Raw genomic sequence first — 17,543 nt, forward strand, 5'->3', positions numbered from 1 at the left:
GTATATCCCACTTGTATGTGTGAATATCCACATCTAGTTATGTACACATTTATAAAGAATATGTTTTAGTTGTATGTGTGAGATACGTATGTGTATATATGCACATATATTTGTAGTGCCTCTCGTGCCTATCGTACGTCCAATGTGTAATTTTTAATTATTTGTTCTGTTCCATGCTCATGTAGGGGTATCATTTTAAGTAGCAATTGATATTCTTAACCTGCAGTAACAGGCAGGTGTCCCGTTTGTGGTTGTTGATTTGAGTAAGCATGCTAGTAGATATTTTGAAATTCATTTTATCTTGTAACTATTTTTCTGATTATTGCGATGTTGATTTTGTAGCTTTCCAGGATAGTGTCCTGGGATAGTTGAATTTGAGAATCGCTAATGATTGAGACTCCACAACATTTCTGGGTAGCCTGTTACAGTGTTTGGCCTCTGTTTACAAGATAAAAACATTCTTCTTGGATTTAATTTTGTTTTTTTTCTCTTTTCCCATCTCTGAGAAGAATCTGTCTGCATCTTCTTTATACCCACCCATCATATATTCATAAATATTGGTGATATCCCTCTGAGACTTTTTTCCTTTCTACATCTGAATAGTTCTTTTTTTCACATCCTCTCCTTGTAGGATGAATGCATCCATCTTTTTTTCATCTTTGTGGCCTTTCTTTGGTCTTGCTTTGGTATTTCCTTACTTGGGAGCCAAGTGTGAATATTGGATCACCACTCTGAGCCTGCTGGCAGAGCTTTTTTAAGCGCAGCTCAGAATGCTGTTAGCCTTCTTGAACATTGCTGACTCGTGGTGTATTTGGTGTCCATCTGGATTCCCAGGAAATATTCTGACAAAGCTACCTTCCAGCTGGCTTGGCCCACAGCCTGTGTTTTGAGGGTGGGCTTATTCCTCCCCTTGGAGAGTACCTTGCACTTCTAATTGTTAACCTCATGAGGTACCTGTTGGCTTATTTGTCCAGCCTAACACAATTGCTCCAAATGGCAGCACAACCATCTGGTTCAAGAATCACCACTATCAGCTAAATGTCATCTGCAAACCTGATGGGGTGCACTCAGTCTATTTTCCAGTCATTAATGAAGATGTTAAATTTTATTTGTCCCAGTATTGGCACCTGAGATACTCCACTAGTGCACAGAACAGTTGGAATCCAGTAGTTTGTCCTTGTGTGAATACATCTTATTGCTCACCTATCTAGTCTGTCACTCATCAGTCTATCTATTTCACATGAAATACATGAGTATCAAGAAATTTACTAAATTAGTATAACTACCTTCCACTCATTCACGGAGCCAATCACCAGAGAAGTCTGTTGGATCAGTTAAGCATAATTTCCCATCTCTAAATACTTGCTGACTACTTGCAGTGATCTTCTTGTCATTATCTGCAGCAGCACTTCTCAGGAACTGAGGTAAGGCTTAGCACTCTAGTTTTCATGATCCTTCTTGAGGATCAGAATTACGTGCTTTCTTGCAGTCCTCAGGAGCCTCTCCCATTGACTTTTCAAAGATAATTGAGTCTCTCTGTGCACTGATACGAACATTGTATGGAGTTTGTCCTGTTTGTTTAAATACTCCCTGACTTGATCCTCCTCCACTGAAAATAAGTCTTCATTTTGTTATGTCTTTTCATGTCTCACAGCAACTTGAGATTACTGGAGGCAAGCATTACCTTTAAAGACAGGGTAGAAGGAGATATTAAGCTCTTTGGCCATTTCTATATTCCTGGCTACCGGAGTCCCTGCTGCTTTCAGCTGTGAGTTGACTTTATCCCTTGACTTCATTTTGCTGTTGATATACTTGCAGAAGCCATTTGTTGCCTTTTAAGGCCCTCACTGTGTTCAGCTCCAGACACATCTAGGCTTTCCTAACCCTGTACCTGCACACTTTGATATTATTTTTAAATTCCTCTTGGTCTCTTTTGTATCCCAGAAAGTCCTTGTTCATCCTTGCAAGCTTCCTGCCACCTTTATTTGACTTCTAGCTCTTCGGAATGGAATGTTGTTGAGTTTTGAGGAGATAATCCTTGAGAGCTGACCAAGTTCCTGATCTCTTCTTCTCTTCAGGCCTGTATTATACTGGATTCTTCCAAGCAGGTCTCTGAAAAAGTTCAAGTCTCCTCTCATAAAATCAAGGGTGATGGGTCTAGCTTTTTACCTTTCTCCCTCCTCCTGGGATCTTGAACTTCATCATTTCATGATTACTTCAGACAAGGCTGAGTGACCTTCGTATCCCTGACCAGCTCTTCCTTTTAAGCTCCAGTAAAGTGTATCCCATATTAGCTTTTCATAAGCTTTCCATAAAGCCTCCTGGATGGCTTGTGCTTTCTTGTGTTGTCCCTACAGCATGTACAGGAGTCCTTCAAGTCCCCTGTAAGACCAGGACCTAAGAATTTTCTTGCAACTTTCTGAAGAGGGCTTCATTCTTGTTTCTGATCAGGCAGGATCCGCGGGCAGCCACTATGTCAGACACATTGGTCTTTCATACTAATCCTAACCATGAGTTCTCACTTGGCTTATGGGCTTATTTGCCCATTGCAGAGCTCTACCCATTCATGCTACTCTTAGGTAATAGGCAACTTCTTGTCATTCCAGCCTGGTAGCATTCCAGTTATCTAAGTTACCTTATTTGGCTATGTGGTCCCAGTGAGATAGCAGACAGATCTCTAGTTCCTCCTGTTCTCTTTCATGACTACAGACTATGTGCATTTGAACAGCTGCTTTAGATGGGTGCTCAGTGGTGCTGATTTCCCAGGAAGACAGTGAAAGCCTCCCTCATACTGATGTCCACTCAATGCTTCTTTTTTTTTAACTGCATATACTTAAGGGAGTTCCCTTTGAGCATATAGGCCTTGTTCAGCACAAGATCTCTCCTGTCCACATGGCCCTGCACCTCTTTGCTTACCAGCTTGGACTGTGGATCTCTTGTTTGATAGTGTTTTATCATTCCTGCCTTCCTACTAAAAAGTTTTCCAAAACAAACTGGCCAATTATCAAACCTGTTCCATTGTGTGAATTTATTTGTATTGCGCCATTGGTACTAAATATTTCTTGGTAAGATTATGCATTGTTTTCCCTGCTCTGTGAAAGAATGGAATAGAAGTAAGTTCCTGTTGTCAATTTACACTGTAAAAATATACCTCATTCACCTAGCAGGATAAAATAATTGTAATGTACAATTACAAATTAAACACAGTAGTTGTGTATTCTTGTGTTTTGAAAATCTTCCAGATGGTAACTGTTCCCATTTTTATAACCTTTTACTCAGAGAAAACAAGAATAAACAAACAAAAAAACAAACAACACAAGCAAGTTAGAATAGGTGTCTGAAAGTGGAAACTTCAGTTTGATACTTTGTAATGTGGAGTAAGGGAGCTGTGAGTTACCTTCTATTTAAAAATCCTTGACATTAGTGCAAGCAAAGTAGCTGTGCTCTAACTGTGCTACAGTCCTTGGAGGGCTGCAGTCCTTGGAGGGCTGCAAGGTGTAGTTTCCCTTCCCAATCCCTTTTTAGGATATGACCCAAAGCTTGATCAAGTCAACAGAAAGATTCCCATTGACCTTAATACACTTTTTGGGCCAGGCACAGATAGCTGCATTGATGTTTGCATACAAATTAAAGAGCAGCAATACAGTAGAGTGGTCTGTCAGCCACTACCTGTGTTTCCAACTGTATCAGAGAATTCAACATGTGCAAAGTTAACAGTGTCTCTGTTGTAACTGCAGTGCAAAATGTTGCATTTTCTAGTATATGCTCACCATCTTGGAGATGATACTGAAGTGTTTGGTTGGAAGCCTAACGTACAAGATGTGACAAGTGCTATTATCTGCTTATGAACAGAATCAAATTAGTATATATGAAGTACGTAATGCAGTTGTATTTCCATTTTGTTCCAGAGTCCTTACTGCATTGCTACCATGGCTGTTTTAGACATGCTACTTTATATCTCATTGAAAACAGTAACACTTAAATACTGTAAAGTAAGCGTGTCCACAAGTGTTCTCTTATATTTGTTTAGTAACAGTTTTTTTTAGTAGGTTTTTTTGGTGTTTTTTTAATTGTGTCTGTGTGTGTGACGTTGTCTAGTGGTTGCAGTTCTGCAGTTATTCAGATGATATACTACTTAGCAAAGGCATCAGCTTATTATGTAGTGTTGTGTTTTTTTTAAAGTTCCCTTAGAATAGTTGCTTTCTCATTCTATGGTTTCTCAGGAAAGCACACAACAGTTGTTAATGATGCTTATCTTTTGTACAGTAATCTTTGTCTGGGCACCTCCAACAATATTATCAAGACGTAATGATAATTGCTGTTAATTATAAGCAAAGAGAAGCCACCTATACGTTGGAGTTTACCAGTTGAGGGTATTAGATATTGTTGTTATAGTAATAATAATTATTTTTATTATTGTTATTCTTTGAGGGTATTAGTATTATTACAAAATTTAGTTGGAGGGATAAATTTATAAAGTTATCACTTTACGTTTGTTAATATTCCAAGTTTTTAATTATGCTTTATAGCCTATGGTTTCACTAGAACTCAATTACTACTAACATGCTTATAGAACTTTAATTGTTATGTGGGTTGCTCTGAAAGTAATGTCTCCTATTTATTTCTGCTGTAATGACAACAAAGATCACAAGAATGCTATTTGTTAGAGCAAATTCAAGATTTTTCCAAATAGTCACCATCATAGCAACATTAGCTATGAAATTTTTCCAACAGTGAAAAAAGTCTGCATGCCATGCTCCTAAAAGTCTTGATGGCTGTCTGGAACATGGCTAGACTTCCATGTCTCTGTCACCACTGCTGAAACTCACTACCCACCTCCTCACTGTGTTCACACCCTGTTTAGCTTCCAGAAATGTTCAGCAAGTGTCAGTGAATGTCAGTAGCTGCCATTTTATCTGCATGGAGGAATTCAATTCCATACCTTTGCTTCATGTGCGCTTCCATGTCAGGTGCCATTCTGTTAGACAGTAACAAAATGTAACTGAGCATTGGTGGGAAGGTTCGATCTCTACACCAACATCTACCTCTGATGTTATGGGCTAATGTAATAAAATAGGAGGCGTTACATTCAGTACAGACCAAGTATATCATGTTATGCAATACACACCAAACTCTCTTTACTTCACTTATGGTTTTTATGGTTTGCTGTAACCACAGACAAAACCAGTTTGTCAGAAGATGTACTTCATATGTCCAAGATGTAGACGCATGTCAGGAATGAGAATTATGTTACACATATGCAAATTAAGAAAACCTTTTATCTTTGTTTTCTGTCAGTTCTAGTTAAATAAACAAAACTTTACAGTCCATGTGTTTTACAAATATTTTACATTTTGACACTTAACAGCTAAAGAGTTAACTATTGACTAGAAAGTGTTGATGCGGTAATGAGAATCTATTTATTTCAGAGGAGTTAGAGCCTTAGAAGGAAATTGAAAGACATTCCCTTTTGAAAATTAATTGTTTTGTAGATATTTTACAAAAGTATGTGATAAATATTTTATCTGTAAGTTCTGTTTATAAGGCAATTGGCAGAAAAATAAATGAAAATAAGGAGCTTGTTATCTACAATAAAAGTATTTGAACACAGTTATTTAACAGAGATTATTGTTGTCATTTTCTTAATTTCTCTTTATTGCTTGCTTTGCACAGGAAGGAGTTACAGGAGCTGCAGAATCTTTACAAACAAAACATTGCACATACGACACAGCAGGCTCAACTGATACACCAACTTCAGACTCTTAATACTGACACACAAAAAGTACTGAAGGAACAAGAAGATGTGCACACAACTGAAACAATATCATATCAAAAAGTATGTTTTACGATCACAAGGTTCATATTAGTATCTATTTGTACAATATGAATAGTACAGTAAGGAATCAAAGCACTATGTAGCGGAGTGTCCTTTGGAACTTAGGATTTGTTTACCAAAATATGGTTGTCGGAGTAACAGGGTTTCTTGACCTAATTACATTCCAGCAGCTGTGGTCTTTTCCTTATATTGAATTAATGATTTACTTATAGAAGAAGTGAGAAGCATATCAGTTTCTCTGTACAACTTTTCTGTTATCTAGATTTTTTTATCTCCTCTTCTAGAGGCCTATTCTAGAGGCCCAATTAGAGCCCTAATTGAAAAGGGCTTTAAAACAGTCTCAAGAGTTAAATTTACTCTGCATAATAGCTGTTTAGTACAGTAGTGGTTTAGTACAATAGCGCTTTAGTACCAGTACAGCTTATTTCAGCTGGGGAAAGAGTTTATCCTTTCCTGTGAAAAATATTTTCCTAGTGTAAGTTACTTTTGTATGGAAAATTGATAGGAATACTCACACTGCTATAGGCTTCTATCCTAGACTTAGTTCAAAATTCATGGTTGCTTCAGAACGCTGGCTCACAGTTCTTAGCCTGTCTTTGCAGAACTTAAGGCTTCTGCTTACTTAGTGGTAAAAGAAGGGCAAGAATACTGTAGTACTGAAGGCAAGCCAGTGACTTCAACTCACAGATAACCCTAAAATCTATTATTTTAGAGTTGCTGAATTCATTTTTTCCCCCCAGCATAGAAGAATAGTAGGAGGAAGGTTTGCATCTTAAGCTAGGAGTAGACAAGTATTCTGACAAATGACTGCTGTGGAACTGATGGATAGACTGTCTTTTTGCATTTCTCAAAACACTTAATGTGCCTGGAAAACTCTGTTCTTTAAAAATATATATATATATATGCCACAAGAAAGTAAGCTCCTTAAATTAGAGCATAATAGATCTTCTAATTTGTTTGTCAAATTCAGTCAAGAGAACTTTGGAGTGGAGAAGTTCTTCCTTTACCGTGACACCCTGTTATATACTTCTGACTAGTATACTGTATAAAATATCAAACTATCATTTCTTCAATGGAACATGCAGTTCCCAAGTGGTAAGGTCTTCTGAAGTCGCAAGAGGCATTTGGAAAGCTCAACATCTATAAAAATGATACAAACGCCTGTTTTTTATTGAATGAGAAAGGCAAATGGTTGCGGACAAATGTGTGTTCTGTTTGTTTTCTCTGTTATTAATATGCTGGCTGCAACAGCTAGATAAGGATGTGTTAGCTACTCCATAGACATTCACAAAGGAATATTTTCCAACTGCTCCAAATGGCATTGAGCCTATCAGCGGGTACATCCTATGATATATTGTCCCTTACAGCAAGATCAATGACCTCTCTGTTAATGGTCAGATAGGCAGTATATGCTATAGCTGAGGCAGTGTGGCTGGCTGACATACTCCAAGTTCATCGTAACAGTCTGCCATTTAGGAACAACTGCTCTTTGAACTGATGTTGAAGTGTAGTATGGAGCAATAGTCTGAGTAAAGAAAATATCTTTCTGTTTAACCGAGATCAAGGTCATGAACTTGCACCGGATTATGTATAAATCCACTGAGGACTACAGTTCTCTTCCAAGTCAAGCTATAGTGGGCAACATACAGATGTGAAGATCTGTAATCTGTTTTAGGAAGTTACATTGACTTGATGTACAGATACCTTTTCCTTTTTTTTTTTTTTTTTTTGTTTATTTTAATACAGACTCTTTAAGGGTGCCACATTCTACAGTAACTCTTTTATGTTATAACATCTGTGGAAATGAATTGATATCTGTTTCATGCTACAGCTATAGTTCTTATTCTCAAGGATAGGGAATATTTTTCTAAAATGCATAGCATCTGTTTTAGTGGTCCCACATACTCAGGGGACTTCATTCCTTTGCTGGATTTAATGAGACTCAATAGATTTGTCCTCACTGACAATTTCAAGGTGGAGATTCTTCAATCAATACTAAGGATAATAAGGCAAGAAGAGATTCTGAACTCCTTAGCTAGCTTATCACAGTTTTCTGGAATTTACAATTTAGGGCCTTTGTTTGTATAAAGCAGTACTTTCTCTTGATCTGATATAACCCTAAGGTTCTTTGTTAATTGTGCTGATTAAAAATCTCTTTGTGGAAAGTCCTTTTAGTGAGCTGGAAATATTATTTGTCATTAAATAGGAAATAATAATTAATGCACTGAAACTTAGCTCCTCAAACAACAAATAGAGAATGTTGGGGTTTTGGTACAGTAGGTACATGTAATGAAGAAAAGCGTTGCTCAGTAGTAGATTTTTGGGATAATTAGGAAACACTAAGATTTTTCAGTTGTGAAACATGACAAAAATTTGCATTAAGTGCACTGAAGGTAGATGAAAAGAGTATAGCATCAGATGCATTTTCAGTTAATTTTAGTTAATTTTGTACCTGCAGTTGACTTTGCCTGTCCTTTTCATGCTGTCAGTCTATGGAAATGGTTTTCTTTAGGTCTAAGAAACTGCAATTACAATGTTAAGTTACTGGCTCTGGTAGCTTAAGGTTCAGTTTCACCACTAGCAGTCTTTTTCAGGACTGCAAGAACATTTAAGCATAGTTAAAAATCACATATATGTACTTATTTTTATTCAAGTAGCATTGAATCCAAAAAAATAAAAAATAAAACATACAAAAGCATATATAAATATTAGTAATAACAGTTTTGTTCCACAAATTGGAACAAAATACATTTGTTCTCTCACACAGAAACTAACTGTCAAGTCAAATGTACTAAAGCTTACATCAGTGTTAAGTGAATGATTGTCCTGGTAGTTGACTTTGTAGGTGAAAGTTTTGAGGAACTCATATCTTCATTAATAATTATATTGCATTTTATATCAGTCTGTGACACTGTTTTCTGTTGTTGGGAGGTTTGTTAATTAGGTTATTCTATTTATTTATTCTGTACCAAACTCTACTACTATTGTTTCCATACTATCAAGTGGATTTTATGATCAGATACTTTTAACCTGTTAAAAGTGAATAAATTCTGTATAGGCTATAGGTCTGTCATGATGATGCTAAACTCTGCACTCACAGGTAATATCCTTAATATTTGAAAAATCCTGTGTTGAGTGTACAAGAAGAGACGTATAAATAAGAATCTTAAAATTAAACTTGTTGAAGTATTTTTGTAAAACCTACTTTGATTTAGAATAGTAATATTTTAATATTTCTGAGTATTTTGACTAATCAGATTGGGTTCACAATGGAGTTTTTTATACTGCACTGTGAACGGTGTCCTGCATTAACCAATTTCGTGTCCATTAACAACCCTGCTGAATGTTCATTCCAGCCTATGTAGAGAAGATAGCTTACATTTCTGAGAATGAAGTCTTATGATATGGAATATAATTTTTGTCAGTTTAGGTCAGTTGCCCTGGCTGTATTCTCTCTCTTCCTCTTGCTCTCTGCTGCCTACTGGCCTTCAGGGACAGGTTGAGAGGTACTGTAGAGCCAGCCTTGATGCTGTTCCAACACTGCTTCTCTACTGCTTCTAGAGCTTCTCCAGCTGGTTTCTGTCCTTATTCTTCTGGAATTCTCTTTCAGTAGTATCATCCTAGTGATGTGACTTTCTGTGACAGTATTATAGTAGTTTCCCTTGTTGAATTACTGTGTCTTAATTTAGACTTTTTTTCTACTTATTTCTTAACTATGTGTCTAGTATTACTATAGGTTAGCATTTGTTTACTCATGTCTCTGCAGTGATGCGCAGAGTATTTGAAGGGGTGAACATGCTGTTAAGCATTTAATGTAAGATAATATTTTATACATTATATATATATATTGCTTTATTGTTTTATATAATTGTTTTGTCATTTTATATAATTGATTACTGTTACATTTTTAATAAGTGGCTGTATTCTAGTGTTTTAGATCCTCACAGGGGTGTACTTTTGAAAGAAATCTCTTGGCTATCCTCTCTTTCAGTACTTTAGTTGATATTACAGAAAAATCTACAAGTGTGTTAACTAAATAATTCTTGAATTAAACATCAGCGTGTTAAATATTTTTATCAGTTGGGGGCATGCTTTAGAGTCATATCTTTTGGATATCCTTGAATTTTTAGCTTCAGTCTGGCACTTTTAACTGATTGGCAGACACTAAGCACACCTGTTGTAATGAAGTCTCTTTTAAGTAGCTCTTCAAATATGTTGCAAAAACTGTTTCTGGTCGAATCAGTCAAGTTAGTGAAGGAAATTTTTAGGGTAGCTGTAAAGTAGGGAATAATTTGCTTTTTTTGTAATACAGCTGAATTACTCTTCCTTCCTAATAAGTAAAGCTCCTGTGTCATTTAGACTGAATTTATTACAATGTACTGGTTTTAGGTAGTTTTAATATTTATTTTCATCTGTGTACTTTCACGAATAACAGATGGTGTTGCCTTGTCAAAGAAATGGCAACTCTAAGACATTAGAAAGAGATGCTCAAAATACAGTCTGCAACATTTTTTTTGCAGAACAAAGTCTTGTGTCACTGGCTTTTGCCATTTTTCTATGGTGTATATGTATATTTATAGGGAAGGACTTTTTAAATCTTTTCTTTCTGTCCTGTAACCATAAATATTTTTATCTCTTGTTTTGGAGACTAAGCAGTTTTCTCATCAAATCTCAGGTCTTATTAACAACTGTGAGTTGTAACCACTCACTTTTTTGAAGCCCATGTTTCACTCTTTTCTGTGAAAATTACTAGTTCTGATATAAATAATTTATAGTATTTTTGTCTTTCTTTTATTCTAGTCAATATTCTCTCTCTGGTCCTCTAATCTTTTACACATTGTCACCTCTACACATGAATTTCTGTATTTTTTTTAATGGTTGACCTATTTGACCATAGTATTCAATTTCATATGTTCGAGAACGCACTTACTGCTGTGTGACTGTGATGTTTCTTCTAAACTAGTTGCAAAGTGAGCAGAAGATGTCTGCATAATCCCATACCAAACTTTAAGCATGTATTAAATCCACAAAACAGTGATCATGGCCATAAGTGAGAAGACCAGGAGCCAAGCTGAAATCTGGACACTTATCTCTGACCAGTGTATAAACCTATTGATTTTTATTTAATTTTAATTTTGAAATTTCCTGATGTTAAACACTTTCTGTTTAATCTCATTCCTATAAGCTAGTGCATTGATGTTATTTGAAAAAAATGCCTGTAACTCAGTGTGAAAAGAGTAATTCTATGAATGTGCACATCTGTTTTACCTAGTACTATACTTCAAATATCTGTGTTTGGTTATAGTTTTTTTCAAAGTAGGGAAGGTTGGAAAAGTTTATGCAAATAAAAAGATATGCTATTAGTCTTGTCCTGACACATACTTACTACCAAAATTATGCATTAGCTACATTAGGGGATGTGGCTGCCAGCTAAAAAAAAGCATCATATTTTTGATGTTCTCCATTCATCTTACTAGGATGCTACCTTTCAGATACTATAATGATGACCACTTAAGTGCTGCTAGTCATAAAACCAGCAAATTGTCATTCCAGTATGATCTAGCTAATGAGCTTATATAGCTATAGCTGGAAGTAACTGTGTCTTGATGTTCCATACATTTGGAAAGACATTATCTAAAAATGCATGTTTTTGATAAGTGAACCGTTTATTTTCCTGTGAAATACTTACTGATTTCCACAATCAGTTGCCTAATCTTGAACTTCGGTTTCAAAGAAACTTGAATATATAAGAAAAATTCAGTTTTAATGTAAAATTCCATTTTTTTAATGCTGAATAGTCAGTGAAAATATCAATGTATGTGGACATAGAATTAATTTTGCCTAGGAGACATGATTTCTAATCTGTTTTGGGAATAGGCAAGATGTAATTACTTTGTCCTTTGGGAGTCATTAGGAGTAGAAGATGATAGGAAGAAGGAAAGGAATGAGGTTCATTGTTTCCAAATCTCCTACAGAGCAATAGGTAGACAATTTCCAAATCTAATAGATTCTTTTTCCAAAGGCTTTAAATTCTATGCAATGTAAGCTGACAACAAAGTGTATCATTTAAGTAAAAGTAACAAGACAAAGACCAAAATGAAGAGTAAAGTAATGTTTCTGGAAGTAAAACAACTGCCAATAAAAAAATACTGATAGACTATGTTTCTGATTTTAATATTTAATTAGTATCTTTTGGGTGGAATGGCAGAAATGGGCCTTCCAAACTGCTCATTGCAGAAGTGCATGCGTTGCACAGATTATTTCATGGTAGAATAAATAAAGGGAAATTGTTTATTTGGAGAAAAAGAGCTTTCAAAGAAATGAAAAACTGCAATGGAAAAGTGAGGAATGTATGTTTGAGTAGTAAACCCACATACTTTCCCTCAGTATACAAACTGCTGTTTATTCAGCTACAGGTTTATTTTTCAAATTGGTTTTTTTTTCTTTAATAAAAATTTTGATTTTGTTTTTAAGGCCTCATATCTTTATATTAAAAATGTGAAAGTGCAGGGGTGGAATAGTTGTTTTCTTATTCTCATGAAATAAGTTACTCTTGTAAGCCACATGGCACATTAGTACTTGTTATTACTTAGGTGTAGTTCTAGAATTTGTTAGTGCATATGGAATCTCCTACAAAGTAACTGCAGAATATTTGCAACATTCTGGTTTCATCAAGAGCTGTTGAACAGCCACAGGGATAAAAACTTCTAATAGCAATTTTGGGTTTTATAGCTTGTATGAAAAAATTCTCCCAGAATAATTATTTAAACAGCTATTTTTCAGTTCATACAAAATGCTGTGGACATTAGTGGATTCAATATATTGCTATGCAGCAGATATTAAAAATGTATGTTTTTTAAATATCTAAATATTCTACACAACACAAGGATGTTATTTGTATTCTCGATCCTTTAATGTCATTCCCAGGAAAGATGCTTTGTTTTTTTTTTTTCCCAACTTCCATGAAGTGATATTTTTTTCTCCTACATTTTATATAACATATTAAAAAAAAAAAAAAAAAAAAAAAGAAGTAAATCTTGATTTTAGGTACCTATTTTTGTTAGTAAATGCCATAAAAAAACACTTAAAACTGGTAATATTCTGATGAAATTTGTGTATGTCTGGAAAAGCTTATTTGAAACTTAGAGTTTGTTACAACCACTGTTTTCCAGTGTTAAGAGCACCTATGTTGCAGGTGGACATGAAATAAGAGGTGATTGTCCAAAGAGAAGGTGATCTCTGCATCCAAGCTACTTAAATTATACTTCCTCTCTTCCTGTTCTCATGCATTTACAGTTCTGCCTTCACTGCTGTTATTTTTAATCTTTTTTTTTCTCCCCTCTTACAGCTCTATAATGAATTGACTTTGTGTTTTGAAACTTTAAAAACAAATGAAATTCAGCTGCAGCAAAGGTACACCTCTCTTCAGGATCAGTTACTTGGAAAAGATGAGAAGATTTGTCAGTTACAGGAACAACTTCAGCAGGCTCACGATGCTTTGAATATGTTACATCAGAATTCTTCTTGTGACTTACAGGTGAGACCACTTCTGGAATAACACAAGTTATTTCTTCTTGTTTTAAATTAAGCTTCTGGACAAAGCAGTTGTATAGGAAATTGCAGAGGGGCTTTTTTTTTTTTTTTTTTTTTTTTTTTTTTGAGGAGAAAATGTACTACTGTGCTTCTACAGTAATGTGATTTTTTGCATTTGCTAACAGGGTATTTTGAAAGTAAATTGTATCTGCCCTAGGAAAAAAACTGAGTAATAGTGCTTATATTCAACCAAACTCTTATTTTTATGCTCTAACAGAGCTATGAAATACATAAAAAATAAAAATAAAACCAAAATGCTCTTATTCCTGGAAAAAAAAAAAAAAAAGTGAAATTTTTTGCATTTTCTCTGTGAAAATGAAATGTATGGGTCTTCATTTGTTGTGTTGTTCCTGACCATGGGAATAAACTTTAGACTATAGATATTAAGAAAGTACTAAGGTAGAAATCTTTCACTAATATGCTTCCAGCTTTGTAATTTGCTAGATCTTAACACTTATACTTGACATTTTTCGAAGGCCATTTTATGACTTAAGAAGAAACAGTGTTGCCAGCAACACTGGGGAAGTGATCCTCTTTCTGTAGGCAGCATTCTTGAGACCACACCTTCCGTAACCTGTTTGGTTTTGTCCCCTCATTACTAGAAAGATGTTGAGTTGCAGGAATGTGTTCAGAGAAGAGCACTGAAGCTGGTGAAGGGACTAGAAAACAGGAGTTATGGGGCAGCTGATGGAATTGGGGTTGTTCAGGCTGGAGGAAGATGGAGAAGAGTTCATCACTCTGTAAGAGGAGCCTGAGAGGAGTTTGCAGCAAGGGGGGTATTGGTCTCTTTATTCAGGTCACTAGTGATAAGGTGTGAGAAAATGTCCCCTGTTTGCACCAGGATAGGTTTAGATTGTCTGTCCTTCTCTTGGCTCTGTGGTATGTTTTCATTTGGACCATGTATCAGCATTTAGACTCTCTGACACTCTACCTGGTCCCAATATGTTTGAAACAGTGTACTTGTCATTACTATTTAGAGAAACTGCACCAAAAATTCACTCCTGGAAGTCAATGTATTCCATCTGTCCGTCTGCAGAAACAGTTGAGTGTTTATGTGATCTGTCACAAGCTGAGTCAGATACTTACCAATGGTAACAAAAGGAGACATTTGTGGAATTGTTTGAATTGGAAGAGTCCGTTAAATATTACCTCGTCCAATCCACCCTGCCATGGGCATCATTGCTATCCAGAAGACCAGATTGCTCCATTCAAGATGGACTTGATCACTTCCAGGGACAGGCCATACGCAACTTTTCTGGGCAACCTTATCCAGTGCCTCATCACCTGAGTAGTGAAAAATTTATTCTTTATATCTAATCTAAACTTCCCCCTTTTAGCTTAAAACTGTTTCTTTTTGTCCTATCACTATCAGACCATGTAAAAAATCTCTCTCTGTCTTTCTTATAAGCTTCCCTTAAGAACTGATGGACTGCATAGAGGTTTTCCTGTGCCTTTCTCTTCTACACGCTGAATAATCCCAAATGCTTCAGCCTTTGTTTGTAGAAGAGGTGTTCTGGCTCTTTTTTTTGCCCTTCTCTGTACCTGCTATGATGAGAAGTATGTGTGCTTATATGGTAATCTAAATGTAGTGTACAAACCTTCATTTTTTCAGTAAGTTAATCTTAATCCAGGCTGGGATGGAGCAAATGATTAATGTTACAAAAGCTGCATTGTCATAGGAGAATGATGCATAGTGGCTAACTGTGGTTACTAAATAACTTGTGTTTAACATACTTAATGTTTTGTCTTAATTAACATTCTTTCACTCTGCTGTAACAAATACTCCAAATTGTGTTCTGACTGAAAGGCCTTTCTGAAATGTGTCGTAATATTCCTTCTTGACTGCATTTTGATGACACCCAAATGTTGTAATAGTAATAGAATTACTAATTCTACCATTTTGCTTAAATGTTGAAAAGATAGTGACTATTGTGTACTTACACAGCTGTAGTTTCTACAAGGGAAAAAAAAAACTTATTATCTGTCATTAATTCTGGCACCTGTTAGGTTTAGCAGACCTCCTAACTGCTGTCTCTTGATTGCAGCATCAATGGAACAGGGTGAATTTGGAGTTGAGGCTTCTTTAACAAGAAACTAAAATAACGTATGCATCTACTAACTGTTCTTGTTACTGTTTTTTGAAAACAATTCTTCTTAAATGAAGTTGTAAAATTGGATTAAATTGCAGTTACATTTCTGTCATAAATTACTGATTTTTTTGACCATGTTGAGATTAGTGGCTTTCTGAACATTTTTTTGATCATGCTGTCTTTGTCAGCAGAAGAGTACACCTTCATTAGATTTTACTAAACAAGAAGGTTACAGATCAGTGTTACACAAGAAAGCTTTGTGGTTTTTTTTGTTTTGTTTTTTGTTTTGATTTGTTTTGGTTTTTTTCCCCTGTATTTGTAATTTTCTTACTGTTGAAACTATAATTTAGTCTGAAAAAAAAAATAAATTTTATATTATCAGACTTACTATCCAGACTATCTCAGTTCCCACTTATTAAGGGTAATAATTACTGGTTTTCTATGAGTATTTCATAATTTCACTTTATTAAGTATATATCACACATGCTTATTTTGAATGAAATGGTAAAAAGAAAAAATCAATTTGAGTAATTCGCTTTTATTTTAGTTGTTCTCTATTTTGCCCAGCATACTTAGTATTGCAGTATGAATATTTGAGGATTAATTTTCTATTTCTTCCTACTGATGCAGTATATAAAGAGGATAATATCCTGTTAGAAGTATGTTGCTGTAAATTTTGTTTTATAAATTGGGAACATTTTAGTTACAAAAGCAAATTTGTAATAAAATGCTCTTAATGTTACACTTGCTTAGGTTTACTTTATCTGTTTTGTTTATTTGCATAAAAAGTTTGTCTTTCACCTCATAAAGGACAATGCTTTCTATAAAATGTCTTCCAGTTCTTAGAACTATTCATTTCACTCTATAAGTACTGAAATTGATCATAAAGATCATAAAATTCAGTTTTTTAATCAACTAACAAGTATTACAGAGTAATGCCAGTAGATAAGAGAAGTGGTTCTTGCCCTGTGCTCAGCCCTAGTGAAGCCGCACTTGGAGTGCTGTGTCCTGTTCTGACCCCCAGTGTATGAGAGACCTGGACATACCAGGAACAGTCCAGGGCTACCAAGATGAAAATGGAACCAGAGCACCTCTCCTCTGAGGAGAGAGTGGAAGAGCTGGGGCTGTTCAACCTAGAGAAGAGGAGGCTCAAGGAGCATCTCATCAATGTATAAATACTTGAAGAGAGGGTGCAAAGAAAATGGAGCCAGGCTCTTTGCAGTGGTGCCCAGTGCCAGGACAAGAGTCAGTGGGCACAAAATGCAGCATAAGATTTTCTGACTTGAACATCAAGAAGTTCTTCTTAACTGTGTGTGTGCAGTACAGCTCTGTCTCATGTTGCCCAGAGAGACTGGATTCTTCTTCCTAGGAGATGTTCATGGACATGCTCCTAGCCATCCTGCTGAGGGTGGCTGTGCTGGATCAAGGGTTGGACCAGACGACTAAAATTTTTGAATGGTTGTACTCTTTTAGTCACAAGCTGTCAGTTCCTTGGAGAGTAGCCTTATAATATGTGAAGATTTATAATAACGGTTGAAGATAGGAGCTTTTAAAGTGAAATTTGGTCCATATTTAAATATCTTTTCAGTATTTGTACTACGTAACTATAAATAAATATAAAGAAACATGTATTTTCAGTAGTAACAAGTTATTTTAATCTTGGCTATATTTTTATAGGAATTTTAATACAGTAGCATACAGCTAAGCACTTTTTTTAAAAGTAGTACAAATAGAATTATAGAATGTCTTGGGTTGGAGGAGACCTTAAAGACAATCTATTTCCAAACCCTGGCCATAATCAAAGAAGTAATAGCAATTTTGTTAGTTTAGAAACATTTTTTTTCTTACCAATCTCTTACGAAACCATGTCAAAACGTCTTGTATATATGTGTTCTAAACAAAGTAGAGGGCAGAAAATACAGATCTCTGCTGAAATCATATTTTTCTTTTCAGAGAAACCTTTTGTATTTGAACTACTCCACTCTGGGGTAATAAAGAAGCGTACAAAGGTTTCTGTCCTCAGA

General features: G+C 35.4%; 1 protein-coding gene across 1 annotated transcript in view; it reads left to right on the plus strand.

Annotated features, from left to right (window-relative positions):
* Positions 1-17,543, plus strand: part of CNTLN (centlein, centrosomal protein) — a 191,099-nt gene that overhangs the window by 57,044 nt on the left and 116,512 nt on the right. Inside the window, exons 8-9 of the mRNA XM_015280215.4 lie at positions 5,674-5,836; positions 13,185-13,373. Of these exons, the coding sequence (XP_015135701.2) occupies positions 5,674-5,836; positions 13,185-13,373 (352 nt within the window). The remainder of the gene's footprint in view (positions 1-5,673; positions 5,837-13,184; positions 13,374-17,543) is intronic.

This window comes from Gallus gallus, chromosome Z, assembly GCF_016699485.2.
Source record: "Gallus gallus isolate bGalGal1 chromosome Z, bGalGal1.mat.broiler.GRCg7b, whole genome shotgun sequence".
Classification (NCBI taxonomy): domain Eukaryota; kingdom Metazoa; phylum Chordata; class Aves; order Galliformes; family Phasianidae; genus Gallus; species Gallus gallus.